This window comes from Cavia porcellus, unplaced genomic scaffold (genome assembly GCF_034190915.1).
Source record: "Cavia porcellus strain 051 isolate PalLab524CR breed Dunkin Hartley unplaced genomic scaffold, mCavPor4.1 scaffold_4, whole genome shotgun sequence".
In the NCBI taxonomy this organism is placed as follows: Eukaryota; Metazoa; Chordata; class Mammalia; order Rodentia; family Caviidae; genus Cavia; species Cavia porcellus.
Genome location: NW_026947487.1, coordinates 82554260 through 82580342, shown reverse-complemented (window position 1 = coordinate 82580342; position 26083 = coordinate 82554260). Strand labels below are relative to the sequence as shown.

The window sequence follows — 26083 nt, the reverse complement described above, 5'->3', positions numbered from 1 at the left end:
ATATACATTCTCAGCAGTACGTGGAGCATTCTCTAATATAGTCCATATATTAGCCCACTGAACACATTTAAGTAAATGAAAAAGAATTGAAATTATCCCATGCATGTTATTGAATCATAGCACCATGAAACTAGATGGTAATGATAAAAGAAACCACATACACATGAAAGTTGAATAGCACACTCTTGAGTAATCATTGGGTAAAGAGGAAATTAAAGAAGTAATTAAACAAAATCTACAAGCAAAGAAAACTACAAATGCAACTTAAAAAAATCTGTGGGTTTCAATGGAAGCAGTCCTCAGAGGAAAATTTATTGCAATGAGTGAACATATCAGGAAAAGAGAATGAACACAGAATTTTATGCAACACCTCAAACATCTAGAAAAATAAGAGGAAGTCAAGTCTGAAGCGAAAATATGGAGGAAATTGTAAAAAATCAGAGCAGACATAGAGTGATAGAGACTAAGAAAACAATCCAAAGCATAAATGAATCTTTGAAAGAATAAACAAAATTGATAAGCCCCTAATCAACCTTATTTTAAAAAGGAAGGAAAAAACTCAAATTCATGCAATAAGAAATGAAAAATGTGAAATCATTACAGACTCTGTGGAAATACAGATCAGCAACACCTATTTCAAAAACCTTTACTCTCATAGGTTCAATAACACAGAAGAAATGGACAGCTTCCTAGAAAATTATGAACTATCAAGGCTGGGTCACAAAGATATAAAACTGCTGAATAACTCAATTTCTATTAATGAAATTGAAAATGTAATTAAGTTATTACCAACAAAGGAGATTCCAAGCCCAGATGGATTCACTGTGGAATTGTACAAGAAATACAAAGAAGAGTTAATGCTGACACTCCTCAAAATCTTCAATGAAAGCAAAAGGGAAGCAATTCTTCCTAAGTCATTTCTGGAAGCAAATATTATTCTAGTATGAAAACCTGAGAAAGACCCAACTAAAAAAGGGAATTACAGGCCAATCTCTAATGAACATAGGTCGAAAAATTCTCAATAAAATATTGGCAAACAAGATACAGCAAATCATCAAGAAGATTATACACTATGACCATCTACAACAAATCAAACTAAGGCCATCTAAAACAAACCAACAGCCAGCATCATATTACATGGCCAAAAACTGAAAGCCTTTACCTTAAAGACAAGACAAGGATGTCCCTTATCCCTCTCCTATTTAGCATAGTACTGGAAGTACTAGCCAGAGCAATTAGAAAAGAGAGAGAAATAAAAGGTGTAAAGACTGGAAAAGATGAAGTTAAACTATCATTATTTGCAGATGACAGGATACTCTACATAGTAAACTCACAAAACTCCATTGAAAGACTCCTAAATATAATAAATAAATTCAGCAATGTATCTGGATACAAAGTCAGTACTCAGAAATCAATAGATTCCTATACACTAACGACAAAATCACTGAGAGAAAAATAAAAGAAGCTACATCCTTCAGACCACTATGCCAAAAAAATGAAATACTTAGGGATACATCTAATGAAAGAAATAAAAAGATCTATTCGTAGAAAATTATAATACCCTGAAAAAAAGAAATCAAAGAAGACCTCAGAAAATGGAGAGAATCCCTTGTTCATGAATAGAAAGAATGAATATTGTGAAAATGAACATTCTCCTAAAATGGTTATACAGATTTAATGCAATCCCAATGAAAATATCCACTTACATATTTCATAGATCTAGAGAAATCATCTCTAGAATTCATCTGGAAACATAAGGGACCTAGAATAGCAAAGGCAATTCTAAGCAACAAAGGCAAGGCAAGAGGCATCACAATCTCTGACTTGAAGTTATAATACAAAGTTACTGAAATGAAATCAACATGATATTGGAATAAAGACAGATCTGAAGATCAATGGAATAGATTAGAAGATACAACCACAACTACAAACACACTCAACCACCTTACATTTGATAAAAGGGCCAAACATGTTCACTGGAAGAATGATATTCTCTTTAATAAACGGTGTTCGAAAAACTGGCTCTCCACATGCCGAAAACTAAAACTAGGCCCATGCCTATCACCATTTACTAAACTGAAATCTAAATGGATCAAAGATCTAAATATTAAAACAGAGATACTAAATCTGTTGGAAGACAAATTAGGTAAAAATCTTGAAGACGTAGGAGTAGGTAGAGAATTCATGAATAAGAATCATACCCAAGGGAAATACTTTCTGGAATCAATAACTGGGACCACATCTTATTAAAGAGTTTCTGCATGTCAAAAAAAATCTCCAGCATAGTGAAAAGAAAACCCACAAATTGGGACAAAATGTTAGTGAACAGTCCCTCATACCAAGGACTTTTGTCCAGAATATATAAAGAATTAATTGATAACATATAGTCTCAGTGTAAGAAGTGATAAGAGTACATAAGATTTTATGGTAATCATGATTCCCCATTACATTGCTTTGAAGCCTTTAATGTTTTTGTTCATTACTTGAAATGGTTTTATTCTGTTTTGTTTGATCATATTAGTGTGACTGTATGAACAGATATTTTGAGGAAAACAAGACACTATGGCAGCCATTGCTGATTTAATATCATCTTACTTTGAAGTCCTACTATGCTTTTGTTCATCTATTTCCATTGGTTCTATCATGTTTTGTCTTAATGGATTTTAATATGTGTAATAGTATAAACAATTTTTTATGGAAAATGATATATTATTGTAGCTGTTGTTCATTTTCTGTTGTTTCTGAATGCCCTCTAATACTTTCATTCTCTTGAAGGGTTTTACACTATTTTGTTTTGTTTGATATTATTGTGTGAGAAGGTATGCTCAACTATTTCAGAGAAAGAGACAATTTTGATAGGTTCTGTTAATATCCAGTTGTCTTGTTATGAAGTGCTGTGTTGCTTACATTGTTCTGTTCTGATCTGCTTTTCTCTGTCCTCTTTTATTTTACTCTTTTTAAAATAAAATTTTTTAAAAAGAATAATATGATCAGAGTGCTTTTCAGATTTTGCCTTTTTTGTACTGAGACACATTTTTTATATATAATTTCATATATTTTTCTAAACATGAAAGCACTGGATTTTCTTCTATTCCTTTTCCTGCATCAGAGGAGATGACCATGTACTTGTCTTTCATTTTGGAAAGTAATGTATCACAATTTTTGCACACCAGTGACAAATTCTAATGAATTTTGGTGGATTATTTTTGAACTCAATTGCCTAGCATTTTTAAAGATTTTTACATCTATATTCATGAAGAATATTGGACTGTGTTTTTCTTTTTGTAATCACTTGTCTTATGTAAGTAGGAGTGTAACAGTGGCATAAAATACTTTTCAATATTCCTCTTATTTGCATTTGAGGAAGCAACTGAGAAGAACTGGCATTAGTTCTTGAAATTTTGACAAAATTCATTAGTTAACAGCCCCTGGATTTTTCTTTGGTAATTTTTCATAACTGATTATATTTCCTTCCTTGTTATTAATCAATTCAGACTATTTTTTGTTTAAGTTAGTGTTAATTAGACTGGAAATTTATTCATGTTCAGTAGGTTTTTAGTTAGTGTGCATGTGATATTAGTAATTTCATGATGGTTTTTTTTTCATAACTGGGATGAAACTCACAGCATCATGCTTACCAACTAGGTGCTGATGATGCTGAGCTAAATTACTGGTCCTTGTATTTTTATAATGCCAATTATAATGTATATTTTCATTTTTGTATTGCTTCACTGTTCTTTTTGTCATTAGGGTAGCTAAATGTTTATCAATTTTGTTTATGTTTGAAGACTCCAACTGTTAATCTTTCATACATTTTTATATACTTTTATTCTTGGCCCTAGGATCTTTATTGTTTCATTTCTACTAGTTAATTTGGTGTTGATTTGTTATGTTGCTAGCTCAATGGAGCATTGCTACAGGTTTTTCTTATAGTACCTTTCTTGTAGGTGTATGTGTTATTGATGTACTGTTTTGTCTTAGAACCACTTTGCTGTATCTCATGATTTTTGGTCTTCTGTGCTTTCCTTTTCATTAATCTGTTTAACAGTTTTAGGAGAATGGCCATTTTCACAGTCTTTGCTCTTCCTACCCATGAACAGGGAATGTCTACCCATTTTCTGAGATCCTCTTCAATTTCTTTTGTTAGAATGTTGTAATTTTTACTGAATAGATCTTTTACTTCCATTATTAGATTGATTTCCAAATAATTCATTTTTGGGTTATATTGTACAAGGTTTTTTCTCTTATTTCCCTCTCAGTGAGTTTGTTGTTTATGTACAGAAATGCTACTGATTCTTGAGTAATGATTTTGCATCCAGCTATATTAATTAATTCAGTTATTACATCAGGAAGTCTTTTAATGGAATTTTGGGGTGTTCTATGTAGGGTATAATGTCATATGCAACAAGTGATAGTTTAGTTTCTTTTTCCTGTGCTTATTGCTTTAATTTCTCTCTCTTGTCTTATTGCTCTGGCTAATGTTCCCAGCACTACATTGAATAAGTAATGACACTGAACATTCTTTTCTTGTTCCTGATTTTAGAGTAAAAATATTCAGTTTTGACCATTTAATATGATGCTGGCTATTGGTTTTTCATGGAAAGCTTTTATCAGATTGTTGTAAAGACCATCTATTCCATTTTTCCTGAGTGATCTTATCATGAAGGAGTGTAGGACTTTATCAAAATCTTTTTTTACACCTACTGAAATGATCATGTGATTCTTATTTTTGGCATTACTGATATGGGGTATTATTGCATATGTTGAACCATTTCTGCATTCCTGGTATGAATGTCACTTGGTCATAATATATAATGTTCTTGAAAACTTGCTGCATTCTGTTTGCTAGAATTTGATTGAGGAATTTTCCATTGATGTTCATTAGAGAGATTGGCCTGTGATTGTCTTTTTCAGTTGGGTCTTTTTCTGGTTTTGGTACTAGAGTAATACTTGCTTGCAGAAATGAGTTAGGGAGAATTGCTTCTCTTTGAAGATATTTGAAGGGTTTGAGGAATGTTGGAATTAAGCTTTCTTTGAATTTCTGATAGATTTCTGCAGTGAATCCATCAGCACCTGAGATTTTCTTTGTTGGTAAAGCTCTAATTATATTTTGATTTTCATTATTTCAAGTTAATTTATTCAAGTTTTACATCTTCTTGATCCAGTTTTGGTAATTTGTTTGCTTCTAGGAATCTGTCCATTTCTTCTGTGTTAACAAACCTAGGAGAGTAAAGGTTTTGAAGTAGGTATTGATGATCTTCTGTATTTCCACAGGGTCTGTGGTGATTTTGCGCTTTTCATTCCTTATTGCATGCATTTGAGATTTTTCTTTTCTTTTTAAAATAATGGTGGCTAGTAGCTTTTTAAATTTTATTTATTCTTTCAAAGAATTAACTCTTGGACAATAATTTTTGTATTGTTTTGTTAGTCCTTATTGCATTGATTTCTGCTTGGATCTTTATAATTTCTTCAATATGTTTGGCTTTGAGCTGGACTTGCTCTTCTTTTTCTAGATGTTTGAGATGTAGCATCAGGTTTTTTAGTTGTGTTTGTACTGTTTTCATGATGTAGGAATTCAATGCAAAAATTTCCTTCTGACAACTGATTTCAATTTCATCCCAAAGGTTTCAGTAAATTGTATTTGTATTTTTGCTTGCTTGTAGATATTGTTTAATTTATTCTGTAATTTCTTATTTGACCCTTTGATTGTTCATAAGTGCATTATTTAATTTCCATATGCTTATGGAATTTTTGAGTTTCTTTTGTCATTATTTTCTAGTTTCATGACACTATGGTCAGATAATGTGTATGGGATACTTTCTACTCTTTTACATTTATGTAAACATGTAGTATGGGCTAGTATATGTTTTATTTTAGAGACTATTCCATGTGAAGCTGAGATGAATGTATATTCTGATGTTGGATGGAACACTTTATACAAGTGTTCTAAGTCCATTTGTTCACAAGTTTATTCAGTATTTCTTTACTGATTTATTGCCTCATTGATCTGTCTCTGTGTCAATAGAGTGTTAAGATCTCACTTTATAGCTGTGTTATTGCTCTTTTGATTTTTCATTTCTATTAATATTTGTTTTATATATTTCCATGCTCTCATATTTGGTACACATATATTTAGGACTGTTGTCTTTTCCTCTTTATGTTTACCCTGAATGTATGTAGTGACCATCTTTGTCTCTTTGGACCCATCTTTATTGGAAATTCACGTTGTTTGCAAATAGAATAACTACCTATCCTTGCTTTGGGGGGGTGGAGGACTTCCTGTTGCATAAAATATTGTTTTCCATCCTTTGACTTTAAGTCTAAAAATTCCCTTTTGAATTAGATGGGATTCTTGGATATAGCATATTGTTAGGTGTTATTTCGTCATCCATTCAGCCAGTCTGTTTCTTTTAAGTAGTGAATTGAGGCTGTTTACATTAATGGTTATAAGTGAAATATACTGGCTTAATTTTGTCAGGTGACAAAAATCTGCTATTGATTCTTTACCTTTCTCCTTTAATTCTTTGCCTTACTAATTGGTATTTTTCTGGTGATGTTCTTGAAGTCATAGTTATTTTTATGTCTATTTAGAATATCTTTCTGTATTCTTTGCAGTGTTGTTTTAGTGGTCATGAAGTTCTTCAGCTATTCTTGGTTGTGGAAGTATCTAATTTTTCCATCAATTTTGAAGAACAGTTTTGTAGGGTACAGTAATCTGACTTGGAAGTTGTTTTCTTTTAGGATTTGAAATATTTCATTCCATGCTTTTCTTCATTTCATTGTGTTGAAAAGTCTGCTGTGACTCAGATGGGCTTTTTATAATGTGTCTGTTTTCTCCAACAGTTTTAATATTCTGTTCTTATGTTGAACTTCTGGGATGTTAGATTATTAGTTGTCTGGCTGTAGTTTTATCTTGGTTATGGTTAATTGGAGTTCTATATTCTTCACTTATCTACATATCAGTTTCCTTTTCCATACTTGGGAATTTTTTGCTATTGCTTCCATAGATTTATAGTATCATTTGTGTTGTGACTTTCTTTTTCATTTATCCCTATCAATATTATATATATAATCATGTTGCAACTGTTATACTGCTATTTCCTTACTCTTTGTTATTTTTAAAACATCTTTCTTGTTCACTAGCTGCAATCTTGTCTTTGAGGTGTGAAACTCTACATTAACTTTCATTCAAGTGGGTTTGCCAGCTTTTGATGGAACTTTGATTTTGTGGATATCTCTTTGAACCTGTTCATGAATTCTTTTTTTTTCTTATATTGTTTATTCAAGATGTTAACCTTTTGGCAGTGTCCCTCAATTTGTTTTAACTATGTCTTTTTTGTTTGTATTTAGCATTTTAAAATTACATTTATCATTTCTTCTTTTACCTGGCAGATTATTTCTGATCTGAGTTCCTGTACAGCTTCATAGATTTGTTGTTTTTTGTTAGTTGCTATCATTTCAAAAAACTTACATGTATGGCTTACAGTTTCTTCTATGTCAGTGTATCCTAGGCTTGTTTCAGATAGTTGGGTGTTTTGATGCTGCATTTTGCTATTCCATTTTGCCACTTTCCTGTATTCCTTGAGGGAAGCTGAATGCAGTTGCTTCTTGGTTATAGGATGTCTTTCCATACTGCAGAGAGTTCCCCAGCTGAGTGGTGGTCTTTATGCAGGACATATGAAGTCCCTAGTGGCACTCCAAGGCTCCTCAAATGGGGGTAGTATTTTCGGTGGACCTTCAGAACACCCACATGATTGCTCTGAATCTCCCTAGCTGTGTAAGGCTGTTGTTGTTCTGAATGGCATACCAAGGCTGAACAGCTAGAAGAAGTATGCTTTTCAGGTCTTCAACTCATGTCACATGAGCACCAAAGGGCCTCAGCTGGGCGGGGCCCTACCAGCTTCTGAGCAAGGTGCCAAGATTGCATGGTGACGTGGTGTTTGCTGTTCAGGTATTTGGAATCCTTTCTTTTATAATTGGATTCTGAGTTCCTTTCAGAAATGTTTGATTAACAAATGCAAGTTTCAGCATATTGATTTGCTCTTAGTTTTTCCGAATTTTTACCTTTTCCTACTGTATTCATGTGAAGAATAGAAAACTCTAGCAGCCTGATTTGGACTTGACTTTTCTTCTCTGAGTCTTACATTTTTTTAATTAGTATGGCTGTGGCTACCTGCCGGACTCAACAGAACTGGGAATCACAATCATAGCCTAATAAAAACTGGTGGTTTTATTCATCTAGTCAGTAGAAAATGTAGCATTTTGAGGTTTGGATATACTTTCTTTAGTAGTAACACAGAAAAAGGCACGGGAATACAGAACCATTTTTACACTCTCTTCATGTTTTGCTTTTCTTTTATTTTCATTTTCAATCAACACATTGTTGTCTTACTGCCTTCACATTCCCTGGCCCAACAAATCAGCAAGATATGTCAGAAACCTAAGATATGACATCTTGAGTTTCGTAGTTTCCTAAAACAAAAAGTTACACTTCATATGTGTATAGATTTCCATTTAAGGTTTCTCATTTTTTGGAAAGCCTGTGGATTCCTTCACTTCCCTCAGAATGGATCATAAAAAACTTGCAAGTGTTCAAAATAAGGTGAAGACATTTATCAGATTGTAGAAGTTTTGGGCATGAAGGAGCCCTATGGGTTATCAGAGAAACTCAGGCAGTGTGCTCATTGTACACATTGCATTCATTCATTCTTCCATTCAATAAAACATCTGATTCAAATCCACATTCTACCTCACACATCTGTGTGTCCCTACAACTGCCTATGAAGGAACTTCTTTAAAACTCTCTATCTTTAGATGATAACTATGTGTTTCCTGAACCATCAAAGACTGAACAATCTAACTAGGTATAGTATCATAAATTGCATATGATCCTTGTCTTTTCAGATGCTGGAGCCCCCACCTACATGTATGAGTTCCAATATCGACCAATCTTTTCATCAGACTTGAAACCCAAGACTGTGATCGGAGACCATGGAGATGAAGTCTCCTCAGTGTTTGGGACTCCACTTGTAAAAGGTAATGACTCTTTTTGGGCCACAAATTTAGAGTTAGGAGATCTAATATTCTTGGTGTGATGATCTTGAGCATGTTTTTCCTTCTCTGCTTTTCTGAGATTACTGATTAAGTAACACAGGGATAAAGTACATTGGGCAGAACATAACCTTCTGCTCTGACATGCATAAAAGAAGATGTGCTCCTATGCCTCAGTAGTCACCCTCACAATCCATATGCCTGACATAAGAGACTAAGGCCTTGTTTAAAGGCAAAAAATGCTATTGCTTGATTTTCTACTCAATAGAGTCTAATGTGAATAAAGAAATAGTGTAAAATACTCCTTGCGTCAAATACCATGGTCTATTTCAGTCTTTCATTTCATTAATCAAGAACATGCATTTTATTCTTTATATATTTAATAATATAGTGTTTCTTGAAGTTTTTTTTCCATCACTGTAGTGAATCTTTCAGTTTTCCTATGACCATCTTTCTCAGGGCTGTTCAGAACATCCATGTGACTCTGGTTATCTTTCACTCAGGTGGTTCTTCAAGTTCTTTGCAGATATGATATTTTTAATACTTTGAAGTAGAGAAGTGGATAGGAAAGTTAAATTTATAGAATGCCAAGAAGTTTTATAAGCTACAGGTATGTGGCTTTGAAATCTTGAGGATAAGAAATAGATAGAAAAGACAAAGGCAGCCAGAATATGGATGGACTTCAGGTACATGAATGGGTCCTATTATTCATGATTCTCAAGTTAAAGTGCACATAAAGCCAGAAACCCCTTAAAATACAAATGTTTGAGACAATATGTAAGGAATAAAGGTCAAGGCTCAGAATTTCTAAACAAGTTCCTGTGCTGCAATTGTTGGTGGCCCAACAATTAAAAGGATTTTTGTTTGTTTGTTCGTTTGTTTTACTACTTCTCCACAGAGGGTGCCTCAGAAGAAGAGATCAACCTTAGCAAAATGGTGATGAAATTCTGGGCCAACTTTGCTCGGACTGGGTGAGGCTGGTGGTAAAATTGGAAAAAGAATTGGTGGTGGTCTCTGGTTGGGCATACCTGCTGGGATAGGGTATTTTCTACAATTGGAGTCATCAAACACCAGACCCTGAGACCATAGCCCTGTGACAGTGAGACTTTCTGTGAAAGTCTAAAGCTGCTAAAGGAGATGGGCATGTGTCTATTTCTGGAGGTACATGCCTCTCTTGAACAGGTAAGCCAGTGGGAAGTTGAAAGTCTCACAAAAGCAAAGGAGCATCTATGCAGTTGATTCAAGAATTTTTCTTTGTTCCCAGGAACCCCAATGGGGAAGGTCTGCCTTACTGGCCAGAGTATGACCAAAAGGAAGGATACCTGCAGATTGGTGCCACCACCCAGGCTGCCCACAAACTGAAAGACAAAGAAGTGGCTTTCTACACTGAGGTTCTAGCCAAGAAGACTGTGGGGGATCCACACCAGCAAGGACACACAGAGCTCTGAAGGGATGACACAGGCAGTTTCAGGATCCTGAGACTGTTAACATAGGTGTATCCTGTGGCAGAAGTTTGTAAGCTAAGCTTGCATATGTTTGTAGTGGCTGAAGAAGTGTTTGTTTCATGGAAGGCAGAATTCAGGAATGGGGAATGTTTGTACAATGGCCTAAATTTGAAGACAAATATCAGTTTTGACAATAAAATGAGTGTCTGTGTGTTGAGCTTGAGGTGAATCAGTTATCCTCATATAGAGCAAGGTGATAAAAGGCACCATGGGGAGTAGACACCTATGCTGTGGTCACTTGTTGAATGACCACCCTGAAATCCAAAAAAAGATGAGCCATTGAATGAGAGACAAATTATGAGCACTGTTCAGCACTTCTACAGGCAATTGTTGTCACCATTCTTGTGAGAATTCTTTTAAAAATTTTTATGAAATTGACAAAAGCCAAGCATAGGCTATTTAAACATAAAATCCTTGGGCACCACCGAGTAAAATGGAAATTTATGCCCACCACAAATTCTTCACCATGAACATCTGTCAGGTGAACATGAGAGGCTGTGGACAAATGTTAAGACTGGAGAAAGCCTGTCTCTAATGTGCAAACATAGAACCCTACTCAGACCATTTTCTACTAAGCAAGAAAAATCTTAAAATATACACAAAATTAGTGGCAAAAGCTATTTTCCTAGGGTCCCTGGTGGAAAACTACTGAGTAAGTAAGAGAAAAAGGAAATATATAAAACTTTGTCTCTTCTACATATATATATATATATATATATATATATATATATATATATATATGGATCATGATCCTTAGAGATCTTTCACTCCTAAGGAAGGGCATGTTGGTGGAGATAGTTGTGCCATATACCATGTGACACAGGATGTCCTCTTTGAGACAAGACCCACTCTAAAGAAAGCATTCCTCAGTAGATGTAGCTTCATACCAAGTAACCTCAAATTACTTATATAATGTTAAAACCTTAGATAGAACATTTATGATAAATGGAAGCCAGTAATTTAAAGTACAGTGTTACAAGATTTAAAATTTTCATTTAATTGATATTGTATTGCAACGTGATCATTTGAAGTCAAGTACTGTATACCAAGAACAATCAGTAAAGGTTTTTAAAAAGAGGTCTGCATAGTAACCAAATAGGCACAGTAATAGTGAATCTCTAAAATCTTTACCATCAATGCAAGGAAATAGGAAAAAATTAAGAAAAACATTAAAAAGTTCAGTTATGAAACAAAATTGATTAAGCTCATCAATGAAAAAATACTCTCAGATTGGGTTTAAATGACAAGGCTCGGCAATATGCTGCACCATACTCAAGATATTTGTATTTATTTTAAGTTGTATGGTGAAAATTTTAACCTCAGATCTCCTCTGACCTCTCATGACCCTTGTCTAGAGATACTAACTAGAAACCCTGTGTGCTTCTCCCACTGATTCTGGGGGAAGATGCAAACCTCCCAGTCTCACCATGGTCATTTCCTCAAACACAGCACAACCCAAGTAACTCTTTCCTTGTTCTCTGGAGCCACATAGGTCTATTCTGAGAGGGCTGTAACCCCCACTCCAAAGATGATAAATATTGTGGAACAAAACTTTTAATTTTTTCTGGTGGGGAAGTAATATCAACAGTCTTGACTTTCAGCTAAAACTTTGGGTGAAAATTCATTATAAACATAAGCAAGTATTATGAATGTGTTTTGGAAAGATAAAAACATAGGTACTAAAGAAACTGATATTGTCCCATATCAATGTTAAACCAATGAATGCTGAAAACTTCTTTGGAGATATTGTTGAAGATTGCAGTGATCAGGTCACTCTCTAGTAAAACTGCAGTACAACAATCTTCTTGGACTTTGAAAGAGATCAACACATCTTTTTTTTTCTTTTTTCAGTTTCAAACTTTCTGAGGCACACACTGTGTCTGAACCATCTGTGATGTTTATATTTCCAAGTTTCTAGAACTGATTTTAAAAGTGTATCTTATATGATTATAAACATAAATCGATGAGAAACTTTGGATATCACTACTTTCATTTTATTATTTTATGGCATTCAGACTTGTAGAATATAAAATGAGTCATATACCAGACATCTTGAGTTATTTTTCTTATGTTTTGAGAATTAATCTCCCTCTCTTTCCCTCTCCGTTTCTACCACGCATCTCTGTTTTGACATTTCATTATCTTTACTGCTTCACATTTTCAAGTTTCTTTCTTTCTTTCCTCCTTCCTCTTTTCTTTCTTTCTTTCTCTCTTTCTTCCTTCCTTTCTTTCTTTCTCTCTCTCTTTCTTTCTTTCTTTCTTTCTTTCTTTCTTTCTTTCTTTCTTTCTTTCTTTCTCTCTTTCTTTCTTTCTTCCTTCCTTCCATCTCCTGAATGGCAGGCTGAACCCTTTTTGTTTTCATTCTTAGACAAATTCTCTTTAGGTCACCAAGTAATCAAAGAAAGACTCAGTGTTGCAGTCTTTCTGCCTCAGCCTCCCACATTGAAACTACAAGTATCAGCCACCAAATCTAGCAGTGTTAATCCACTTTCTTTAAAAGCCATATCTCTTCTCAACCTTTAACAATCACAATGTATATCACCTGCCTCAGTTATGTCAGAATTTCCATCATTGCAAAAACATAAAATATCGAATCATCTTCTATCCATAAAATAATTTATATCAAAAAAATTAAGTTATTCTTCATTTTCTTCAAACAATTTTTTCCAATTTATAAAACCGCAATAAAACAAAACAGGGAGAAACTACATAAAAAAAAAAAGAGTTCTCTGTGTATCGCCTAATGTATAGCAGAAAGCAGCAGTGTAATAGGGAAAATAGGCTTCTTTCAAGCTAGAGGCTCCTGGGCTGCTAGTGATCAAATGATGCAGAACTTGAGTGGAATACAAACCATACTGCATGGTTCAATTAGAAACAAGTATCATATATAGTTATATGCAGCACTTGGAAAGGGCAAAATGACCTGAATGTTGAAAGTACATGACCCAAAAAGCTTAACATTTTGCACCTCTTTCGTTTCTGAAACTGTACTTTCTGAGTAAGTTCCTAAAGATCTTCAGATAAAGGGATAAAGGATTGGCTCTTCCCAGGCCTACCTGTTTGTTCTCTTTATTGAGGAACCCTGATAACTGAGACCTTTACCCAGTTCTGAATTCCACTGCTCCTTCTCCTAGCCCTAGTCTTCCTGTGCCCAACAAACCTGAGGCAGAGAGAGGATTCAGGCTCAGCGCTTGCTCCTCAGATGCTGGCATTTCCAGTGCTGCTCCAGATGACTTAGGCGCAGATGAACCTCCCTTCCTTCTCTAGTGCCTATCATGGTTAGTCATGCTTCTTATCATCTGTTAACATTTACACTGAGAATGAGCTTCATTTGTTTGCTGGAAAGGGAAAGGCAGGGAGAGGAAAACCACCAGAATAGACTTGTCATTCAATTATGTTAGAATACAAACACATGTGCACTTCACTGATGAAGAATTTCATGTTTTATTGATGTGTTAGAACTCAGTACTTGACTTAGGTTTGTGTAGGGGGGAAAGAATTGGTGTGGAGAAGCCGTGACCATAAATGTACAGGATGATGATGGCCCATCCCAGATAGCTGCATGCATTATGTTGATAATGTTGCTGTAGCATACCTTTGTGAGCTGGGAGCTGGTCCTTATATCTTGACCTGTGTGAAACATTATAAGAAAAGAGACTATAGTAGTCCATATTCTTTTTTTAAATTTTGGTACCAGGGGTCGAACTCAAGACTTCACATTTGCCAAGTAGGCACTTAGGCAGCTGAGCTAAACACTGGGCCCTGTACTCCGTATTCTATAGTAACAAATCACATCAGTCTTCCCTTGTGCATTGCCTGATGTCCACCAAAATGCAGCAGCCTAAAAGGTAATGTGGGCATTTCTCTCCTAGAAGCTGTAACAAAATATCTGATATTTGGAACTTTATTAAGAAGAGAGTTCTAAAATTCAAGAATATGGTGCTGACTTCTGCTTACTCACTGAATTTCAGTGATGAGAGTATGTTTAGAAAATAGTAAATTGCAAAACAGTCAACTAGAGGCCTGGAAAAGGCCAGGCTCATTTCATTTTGTAATAAATATTTTAACTAGAATTAGTCTAGTTTTGGGGACAATTACATTAATTTCTACTGAGGATGGTGATACAGATGACCTAATTACATCACAATAGATACATGTAATCATTTCCAACACCTTTCAATGAAGCCACACTTGACAGATGTTCAGAACACAGAACTTTAGAAACCACACTCAAACCATATTCAAATCACATCATAGTAAGAATTGTGTGATTGAAGATTTGGTTAGCTATCCATTCAGCTATCTATATGCCATTGTAAGATTGATTATGTCTCAATAATTTTTCTACACTATGTTTTTAATAAAATTGTACTTGAAGCTCTAATATTTGCCTCATAGAATTTTATTACACATATGAGTTGCAATTTATTCATTGAATGCTTCAGATAAATTTAATTAGGATTTCTGTTAGTACATTCAATACAATCCTTATTTAAAAACTTGGCACATTATACAATATGTATGCTTTCATAATTTTTAGGATCCATAATAAATTTATTTGCACCAATCTTTTCTACATTTGATATTAAGTTCTTTTTTTTCAAAACAAAAATTTAAGGAACATAGTGTTTCACTACAAGACAACCTAACATAACAGTAGCCACCATAGTCTCTCTTTCCTTCAAATATGAGTTTAACCTTCATATACTACAGTATCAAACACAAAAAGACAGTGTAAAACCATTCAAGAGAATGAAAGTATTACAAGGTATTCAGTACCAACTAACAAAAAATGAACAATGGTGTCTATATTATCTCCATGTCTGTAAAAATTTTCCTTATGCTATCACATATAATAAGATATAACACGAAAAAACTGATGGAGACACAAGAACAAAAGCTTGGTGGGACTTCAAAGTAAGATGATATTAAATCATCACTAGCTATTATAATGTCTTGTTTTCTTCAAAAGTAGGCATAAGTGCCTGCTTGGCAAATGCAAAGAAATTTTAAAAATGGTTCATACCATCATAGACAATAAAATCAAACAAGCCAGAATAAAACCATTCCAATTAATGAATGAAAACATTATAATGCTTCAAAGCAAAATAATAGGGAATCATGATTACCACATATTTTATGTATTCTTACCATTTCTTACACTAGGGAAACTATGCGGTATTTATACATTTGAGTTTGATTTATTTCACTTATGAGTTTGATCTCAAGCCGTGTCCATTTATTTATAAATATCTCAATGTGATCATTCTTTATAGCTCAGTAGTCCTCCATTGTATAAAAATACCACAGCTTTTTAATCCATTCCTCAGTTGATGGAACTTACGTTGTTTCCAAGGTCTGGCTTTTACAAATTGTATTGCTATAAACATGGGTGTACATATATCACTATGGTATGATGTTTTCAGTTCTACTGGGAATATGCCTAGAAGTGGAATAGTTAGAACAAATGGGACTTCCAATCCGAGCTTTCTGAGAAAACTCCAGACTGACATTCACAATGGTTGTGCCTGTCTACACTTTCACCAGCAGTGTAGGAGAGTTCTTTTTCCCCCACAGCCTCTCCAGCATTTGTGGTTGGTAGTTTTCTTGATCCTGGCCATTATTTCTGTGTGAGATGGAATCTCAGTGTGGTTTTAATTTGCATTTCTCCATTGACTAATGATGATGAACATTTTTTGATATGTTTATTTGCCATTTTTATTTCTTCATTTGAGAACTGTGTATTCATCTCAGATGCCCATTTTTGGATTGGATCTTTGAATTTTGGGGTCTGAATTTTTAAATTCTTTGTATGTTTTAGACAGAAATCCATTGTCTGAGAAACAGTTCACTAAGATTGTTTCCCAGTTTGTAGGTTTTCTTTTCACTATGCTAGAGATTGTGTTTGGCGTGTAGAAACTTTAATAAGACATGATCCCAGTTGTTGATTCTGGGAAGTATTTCCCATGAGGTTTGATTCCTGTTCATGAATTCTCTACCTACCCCTATGTCTTCAAGGTTTTTACCCAATTTGTCTTCAAATAGATTTAGTGTTTCTGTTTTAATATTTAGATCTTTGATCCATTTACATTTTATTTTAGTACATGGTGATAGGCATGGGTCTAGTTTAAGTTTTTAGCATGTGGAGAGACAGTTTTTCCAACACCATGTATTAAAGAGACTGTCGTTCGTCCAGTGAACATGTTTGGCCCCTTTATCAAAGATAAGGTGGTTAAGTGTGTTTGTAGTTGTGGTTGTATATTCTAATCTATTCCATTGATCTTTGGCTCTGTTTTGATTCCAGTAAAATGTTGATTTTACTACAGTTGCTTTGTAGTATAACTTCAAGTCAGGAACTGTGAGCCTCCTGCCTTGCTTTTTGTTGCTTAGAATTGTCTTTCCTATTCTATGTCTCTTCTGGTTCTAGATGAATTTTAGGAGTGATTTCTCTGGATCTAAGAGGTATATTCATGGCATTTTTATTAGAATTGCTTTGAATCTGTATAACAGTTTGGGACAATGGCCATTTTCACAATACTTATTCTTCCTATCCATGAGCAAGGGATGTCTTTCCATTTTCTGAGATCCTCTTTAATTTCTTTTTCAGGGTATTATAATTTTCCATATATAGATCTTTCACTTCTTTCATGAGAATAATTTCCAAATACTTCATTTTTTGGTTGCTAGTGTGGAGTGTGATTTCTCTTTTTTCTCTCTCTGTGATTTGTTGTTAGTGTATATAAATGCTATTGATTTTTGAGTATTGATTTTGTATCCAGCTATATTGCTGAATTTATTATATCTAGGAATCTTTCAATGGAGTTTTGTGGGTCTTCTATGTAGAGTATCATGTCATCTGCAAATAATGATAACTTAACTTCTTCTTTTCCTGCCTTTACCCCATTTATTTCTCTCTCTTGTCTAATTTCTCTGGCTAGTATTTCTAATACTATGTTGAATAGGAGCAGTAGTAAAGGACATCCTTGTCTTGTGCCTGATTTTAAGGTAAAGGTCTTTCATTTATGAACATTTAGTATGATACTGGCTGTTGGTTTGTCATAGGTGGCCTTTATTATAGTGAGGTAAAGACTATCTATTCAAATTTTCTCTAAGGTTCTTATCATAAATGAATGTTGGACCTTATCAAAAGCTTTTTCTTCATCTATAGAAATGATCATGTGATTCTTACTTTTGGTTTTATTCATATGGTGGATTACATTTATTGATTTATATATGTTGAACCATTCCTGCATGCCTGGGAGGAATCTCACTTTGTCATGGTGTATAATCTCCTTTATGATTTGCTGCATCCTATTTGCCAATATTTTATTGAGGATTCTGTGTTCACTAGGGATATTGGCCTTTAGTTCTCTTTTTTAGGGTCTTTTTCAGGTTTTGGTACTAGAGTAATATTTGCTTCCAGGAATGACTTAGGAAGGATTGCTTCCTTTTCAATTTCATTGAAGCTTTTGAGGAGTATCAGCATTAAGTCTTCTTTATATTTCTTGTAGAATTCTGCAGTGAATCTGTCTGGGCCTGGGCTCTTGTTTGTAGTAAAGGACTTACTTACATTTCCAATTTCATTTATAGAAATTGGGTTATTCAGCAGTTTTACATCTTCTTGACCTAGCTTTGGTACTTCATATGTTTCTAGGAATCTGTCTATTTCTTTGTGTTATCAAACCATGAGAGTAGAGGTTTTCAATATAGGTGTTGTTGATCTTCTGTATTTCTACTGAGTGTAGTGATTTCCCCCTTTTCATCGCTTATTGTGCAAATTTGTTCTTTTTCTTCCCTTTTTTAATAAGGTTGGCTAGGCGCTTATCAATTTTATTTATTCTTTCAAAGAACCAACTCTTTGATTCATTGATTCTTTGGATTGTTTTCTTAGTCTCTATTGCATTAATTTCTGCTCTGATTCTTATAATTTCCTCTCTTTTTGGCTTTGGGCTTGAGTTGCACTTCTTTTTCTAGATGTTTGATTGTAGCATCAGGTTAATTTATTTGTATTCACTCTGTTTTCCTGATGTGGGAACTCAGTGCAATAAATTTTCCTTCGAGGACAGCTTTAATTGCATCCCACAGATTCTGGTAAGTTGGATTTGTATTTTCATTTTCTTGTAGGTATTGTTTAATATTTTCTTTGTTTTCCCATGTGACTCACTGATTACTCAAGAGTGTGTTATTCAGTTTCCATGTGTTCATGATCTTTTATCATTAATTTCTAATTTCAAGGAGCTATGATCCATGAGATGCATGTGATAATTTCAACTCTTTTGCATTTATTTAAATATGTTCTTTGGGTTAGTATATTGTCCATTTTAGAGAATGTCCCGTATGGCTGAGAAGAGTGAGTATTCTGATATTGTTGGATCGAAATCTCTGTATATGTCTATCAAGTCCATTTGTTCACAGGTGTGATTCCATTGTGTCATTTCTTTGCTGATTTTCTGTCTTATTGATCTATCCCTTGGTGTCAATGGTGTGTTAAGGTCTCCTGTTATAGTTGCGTTAGTGCTAATTTGATTTTTCATTTCTGTTAATACTTGCTTTGTATAACTGGGTGCTCTGCAATTTGGTGCATATATATTTAACATTGCTATCTGTGATTCTGGAAAAAATGGCTGCTTGATAGGAAGCTGAATAGAGGTCTCTTCAAGGGAAAACAGCTCAGAGGCTAGAATATGACAACATGGACATGGCAAGACAATTGCAGAATTATTCTTATTCAGCCAGGAGTAAACCAAAGGGAAAAATAAAAATAGGAAGAGAAAGGAAAAGCACAGGTGGAAGGCTGAAGTCCAACACACTACTGAGACTCAATCTGTGCTGTGCTGGGCACACCCTGGAATCAGATGATCCAAAGTCGCACTGAAGCTGCAGCTGCTGATAATGGGAGTCGATGAGTCCTGGGCCTTGATGGGAGGTTGTGGTGCAGTTTAGAGTAGAGCCAAAGTGGAGAAATTTATTGGCGCTTGGTGAATTCTGATATTTGTGTCCAGGGGCCCCGTGGAGTAGCCAGAAATTCCTGGCTGCACTGGAAGAGGCCACCAAGAGGACTCTGCAACTGGGCACCAAAGCCAGGCACTGTACAGTTTTCTGAAAAGGCAGGAGGCTGATATAGATGCAGAAAAACCACATCAAGCTAGAATCTACCTCTGAAGAGGAAAGAAAAAGTTGAGTGGAGGGCTGGAACCCTGCACACCAACTGATACCAGGCCACACTGTCCTCAGAGTGCTGTGGAGTCTGGCAATTCAAGGTGGAGATGAAGCCATGGACGCTGATAATGGGAATTGTTGAGTCCTAAGCCCTTAGTGGGAGGATGAGGGGCACCATGGACTGGACCCAAGATGGAGAACTGCATTGATTCCCTGTGAGTGCTGGGAATTGTGTCCCATGGCTGCTGTCACCAGCTGGAGGACATCTTGTAGTTGGGCAGAGCCCAGTGCCACAGCAGTGTCAGTCAGTCACCCCTGGCTCAGAGGCTAGAGGCTATCCTGCACTGTCCCTGCATTCTTGCATGTACCTCAGATAACAGCAAATTGTGGAGGGCAGCAAAACCCCAGTTAGCATGCTTTGGAAAGACCCTAAGCAATACCGAGAGGGGCAGAAACCCCCAGGACACACCTGTCTGAAAGAAACCAGAAACATGACAAGAGATAGAAATTAAAAAAAAAAAAAACCTCCAGCTGCTGACCCTGGGAAAATAAGCTCAGGAGAGGTAAATACAGAAGAGAACCAGTGAAGTAATAATGCAATATTAGACAGAGCATCAGCTGGACATAAAGAAATAACCTTCATGAGCTCATAGATGAATTGAAATCTGTAGTTCTGATCCAAGTGAGGCAAAATATAAAAAGATTAATTAAAGAAATGATAAGCTTCTCCCAAGAGAACTCAAATAGAAGAACAGAGGAACTCAGAAAAGGAAGAGAAACCTTTGATGAAGAATATAAACAAAATCCAGAATACATGAAATAGATCCAAAGAGATTACCAGGAAACTAAAAAATCCATTGAAAGCTGGCAAAATGCCTTGATAGAAGCTAAAGTTAGCCTTTTGAAACTTGAAGAGAGATTTATGATATGTGATTGTGAAAGAAAAGATCTCTTAAAAATAACAAGGAACCAGGAAGAAACAATTCAAAGGCTAGAAGATGAAAAGCAGATTTATAATTTAAGAATAAAAAACATGAGCGAAGAAGCAGGAGTAACTACAAATGAACTACAAACACTATTCACAGATATAATTAAGGAAAACTTGCCAAGCATAGGAAAAAGAAATGATATCCAGATAAATGAGGCATACAGAATTCCAGCCACCTACAACCAAAACAGATCTACACCCAGGCATATAATAATCAAGGTTCCAGAAATCCACCACAAGAACAGAATATTAAAAGGAGCCAGAGAAAAGAAGCAGATCACCTACAAAGGACAACTCATCAAGATAATAACAGACTTATCAACACAAACTCTCAAATTGAGAAGAACCTGGGGGGAAATAGTCCAAGGCCTGAAATAAAATAACCTCCAACCAAGACTGATGTACCTGGAAAAACTCTCTCTCAAAATTAGTGGAGGAACAAGATATTTCCAAGACAAAGAGGAACTGTGGGATTTTGGGGCCACCAACCCAACCCTACAAAAAGTACTGAAGGACATTCCAGAGAGAGAGAGAGAGAGAGAGAGAGAGAGAGAGAGAGAGAGAGAGAGAAAAAATACCAGGATTCTAGTAACAGAGGTAGAGAGGCCTCAATGAATGGGTCAGACAGTGGAATGAAGGAGTAAAGTGAACAAATAACAGTAGAAGAATAGAATAGCAGAGATGGGGCAAAGATGGTAAGCTATAATCTTTAATATAGATAACCTTGGTACACTAACAAAAAAAAAAAACACAGGCAGAATAGATTAGGAGATAGGATCCATTGAGATGCTCTGAATAGGAAGTACACTCTACCTGAAAGAGGGTTAATAAACTGAGAGTCAAAGATGAGAAAACAATACTGTATGTGACAGGAAACCAGAGAGAAATATGGACAACTTGTCCAGCAGCTGCAGATAGGTTGGAAAGTTATAACACTTTTGTGCATTGTAGAACTACACAGCTGGATAGGAGGAAAATCTTGTGGCATTAGTAAGTAAAGGAGTACAGCTCAACATTAATCTCAGGGGTAAAAAGGTTCAACAACACTCAGATAGAGAACAGGTTGACCCCCTAGTCTAAAAACTAAAGGAGCTAGTGGGACCCAAAGTATACAAAGCATCCTGAGGAGGGGAAAGGTGAAGAATAGCCTCAAAAAGGAAGGCAGAGGACATTGTTAAAAGTGTATCAGGATTTAAAAGCCACAAGAGTCTTATCACTCTTTTTAGTTTGATTATATTTTGTTCTGTTTGGTCTACTCATATGAGATTTGAGGGCACAGACAGCTAATCCAAAAATAGCAGGTTATGTTATACCGCAGTAGCTATCCTTAATTTCCTATTAACTTAAACTGAAACCCTGTATTACTTACATTGTCTTACTATGACTGATCTTATTTGAAGATGGTTTGTTAGACTATTATTTTGCCTTGACTAATTTTATTCGAACTTAGTATGCTTGATAATATCAAGTCTAAGAGTAGAGGCAACTGAAGATGACAGGATCTAAAAGATATCCATTCTGGTTTTGATTATCGACTGCTTTCAAGTCCTACAATGTCTTCAAAGTTGAGTTTTTAGTAAAAGTAGCTATGTAATACTATGCTTAACTATATAATGCCTGAGGATGTGGACAATTCTTTTGAAAATAACAAGAGAAAGCATAGTAACTACTTTAGATTACATAATATTGTGGTCTTATATGTCTTATTTCATGTTTTTCTAGGAATTTGTTTTGTTGTCTTGTTTTGATCTGTTTTTCCCTAAAATACAGAAGGGATAGATACACATGTAAAGATTCACACATGGGAAGAATTTCTAAACTATTTATGGGAACAGATTAAATGATACATGATGTAATGAACAGATACTCTGAAGAAGAAGGGACACTAAGAAACCCAATGCTAATTCTGTATCATTTTGATATAAAATCTAGCAATACTATTATTCACTACTCAGAGTGACATTAGTCTTGTCTATTATGTTCAATTTCAGCATGCATAAAGATAAAGACAGCTACTATGAAGAGAATGAGAGACTTTATGGTAGCCATTATTGACTTCCTCAAAATCAGGTCTTGAAGACCTAAAAAGCCTTCATCATCCTGTAATGACTTGATTAGTTCTATAATGCTCAGTATATATTCAATGTGTGTGAAGATGGGGACAACTATTCGGAAGAAAACTAGAGACAATAAGATAGACAGTGAAGATCTCCAGTAGACTTGCTTTGAAATCTTTTTCTTTAAATTGTTTCCTTATGAACTTTTCTGTTCAGTATTATCATGTTTAATCTTACCCTCTTTAAGATAACAAAATGTGTAGGACTGATAACCGTATTACTAAGTTTTTGTTGGATCATTGAGCAGAACTCTTTTCAGTGTCATTATTTGAATGTCACTTTGTACGCTTTAGTTTTGTAACTTGAACAACTATTTCTAAGATGACAATGTATAACATCAATTAGTGATTTATTGCTGTTAATTTTTTCAAATTCTGTATTATTTCTACCGCTATTTTCTGTTTTTTTAATCTCTTTAAATTAAAGAAAAAGATTGCTATCTCTTCCTCTTGAAGTTTTCCCCTAACCAGTAGGTAATGACATTCTTTATCTATGTTATGGATTAAGAACTGGTGGCCAATTTAACACCAACTGGATTACATCCACATGGCACAGAGCGAACCTGAGGAAAGTTGCCAGGATAAATAGGTGGATAAAAGGGAGGTGTTGAGGGTTGAGAAGTTTGGACATTAATGCATTGTTGCCTTGAGGCATTGTGGGTTCTCCTATGAGATGCTGTTTGAGCTGTTGATTCTCCTGGAGAAACACGGGTCCTCATATTGAGCATTGCTTCCTGAATTTGGAGGGCAAGACATGCGCCACTTGGTCTCCAAGATGAACTTGTCATGCTGGCATCCTGGCAAATACATTACTGTGCTTGTTGAAGGATCTCGGGGCCTCTGGTCACTGAGGATGGCTATGGTGCCTTTTAGGACAGCTCTGTTCTTTGTTGTGAGTGTGACTTCCCAGCTCCAGTGTAGAACCCTCATCCCACCAACACAGCTCCTTCACTCCGCTGGCATGGACTTTCTGGTTTCCACGCTGACCTTTGGGCTTCCCGGCATGGATCCATAAAAGAAATTGGCATGAGTTCTTCTTGTGGGCTCTGGACCTCCTGTTGGACTTGTGGGAGGCATTATCATGAGCTCTGGGTTTTTATCTGGACTCATGTGGGACATTGCTGTGGGATTTAGGCTCTTTACTAAATAATCTATGTCTTTGGTGTTGCGGATAGATGTCCTGTAGTTTCTTGTGTTAACTCCCAGTGACCATTATAAAAATAATATTATACACTCCATGTCCTGATCCTAATTGTTCTCTGCACAACCCCTGACTACAACAATCTCTTCTGCTCATTCTTGGTTTGAAGTTTGCATTGTCTGCAAACAGAAGAGCTACCCCATTTTTTTTTTTTTTTGGTGTGTGGGGGGGTTCCTGTTGCATGAAGTATTATTCTCCATCCTTTGACTTTCAGTCTGTGAGTATCCTTTTGGGTTAGATGGGTTTCTTGTGGACAGCATATGATGTTGTTTCTTGATCCATTCTGCCACTATGTTTCTTTTAACTGGTGCATTGAGACCATTTATATTAATGGTTATAATTGTTATATTTTGGTTTATTGTTAACATGTTATCTTTCTGCTGTTGCATCTTTATCTTTCCATTCTATTTAATTGTCTGCTTTGCTTAGTGGCTTTTTCCTAAGTGTATCTAAACTGTCTTTCAGTATTCTTTGCAGGGTTGACTTGGTGATCATGAAGTTCTTCAGCTGTTCTTTGTCATGGAAGTATCTTATTTTTCCATCAGTTTTGAAGGACAGTTTTTCAGGGTACATCAATCTAGGTTGCAAATCATTTTCCTTAGGATCTGAAATCCTTCTGAATCTATGCTCTTCTTCATTTTATTTTTTGTGCAGAGGAGTCTGCTGTGATTCTGATAGGTTTTCTTTATAGGTAATCTGTCTTTTATCTCTGACAGCTTTTAATATTCTATTCTTATGTTGGATTTCTGGGATGGTGATTATTATATGTATGGGAGTAGTTTTATTTTGGTTATGGGTATTAGGAATTCTATCTGCTTCCCTGATCCTGATGTCAGTTTCCAACCTCATGTTTGGGGAATTTTCAGCTATTACTTGTAAACTAAATATCCTCTTGACATTCTTTATGTTGTCCCTTCTTTTTCATTTATCTCTATCAATCATATTTTTGCACCATCTTGCAGCTGTTGAATTGTTATTTCCTGATTTCTTGTTATTTTTAAAAGATCTTTCCTTCCCTGTTCACTCGCTACAATCATGTCTTCAAGTTCTGAAATTGTATCTTCAGTTTCATTTAGGTGGTTTTTAGAACTTTCAATGGAATTTTTGATTTCCTGTATATCTCTTTGCATCTGCTTTATGTATTGTTTGTTTCTTATGTTGTTCATTCAGGGATTCTACCTTTTTGTTTAGTTCCTCCAATTGTTAACTGTGTCTTCTTTAGATATGTTCAGCATCTCTTTCATTTCTTTTATCATTTCTTCTTTTGCCTTGGAGATTATTTCTAGTTTGAATTCCTTTAAAGCTTCTCAGAGTTGCTTCTTTATTTCAGTTGCTATTATTTCAGGTATTTTAGGTGTATGGCATATATTTCCTTCTATGTACATAGCTCGTAAGGTTTCTTGGGATGGGCTGGAGGTTTGAGATTGTACTTTGGTCTTTTGTCATTTTCCTATATTTCTGTGTTTCAAGTGTTACTCCAAGGCTTCCCCATGGCCTGTTGGAAATCATCTTCCATGCTCTCACCTCCTGGGACTCTGACCACTCAGTTCCCTGCATTGAGAGAGGGTTACTGGGGGTGGGGCAGGTTGAGTGTGGCAGGGAGCTGTGAAGTCCTTGGTTGGTGGGATCAGTGATCCCAAACTCCCAGATTTGGGATGGTGCAGTGATACTCACCTGAGGCTACCTAGTTTCCAGAATTGAGGGCACAGGCAGGCCCAAATCCCCAGAGTCTGCTGAGCACAGTAGGAAACGGGGAAGTTAATGCAGGGAGGCCCAAGAAATGCTGAGCTGGTCCAGTGCAGCAGGAAGCTGTAAAGTTCCCTGGCCAAGGCAGGAGCAAGGATCTTAAACTCCTGTGGGCTCAGGAGATTGTGTGAGGACGCTCACCACAGGCCACCCAGTCTCAGGAATTGACAGTGCCTGTAGGCTCAAATCCCAAGTCCTCTGAGCTGGGCAGGAATCTGTTTAGTTGGTGTAGGCAGGCTCAAGACCTGCTGAGCTGATCCAGTGCAGGAGGAAGCCATAAAATTTCCTGGCAGGGGCAGGAGCTAGGATCTTAAACT

The 26083-nt window shown here is 35.6% G+C and overlaps 1 protein-coding gene across 3 annotated transcripts in view; it reads left to right on the top strand.

Annotated features, from left to right (window-relative positions):
• The window catches only part of LOC100718035 (liver carboxylesterase-like), a 47841-nt gene extending 37128 nt beyond the window's left edge, over positions 1-10713 (top strand). For all 3 annotated transcript variants that reach the window (XM_063247333.1, XM_063247332.1, XM_063247334.1), the window contains 3 exons: positions 8905-9036; positions 9950-10022; positions 10316-10713. In XM_063247333.1, coding sequence (XP_063103403.1) covers positions 8905-9036; positions 9950-10022; positions 10316-10499 — 389 coding nt within the window. In that variant the 3' untranslated portion in view covers positions 10500-10713. The remainder of the gene's footprint in view (positions 1-8904; positions 9037-9949; positions 10023-10315) is intronic.
• The last annotated feature ends 15370 nt before the right edge of the window (positions 10714-26083 follow it).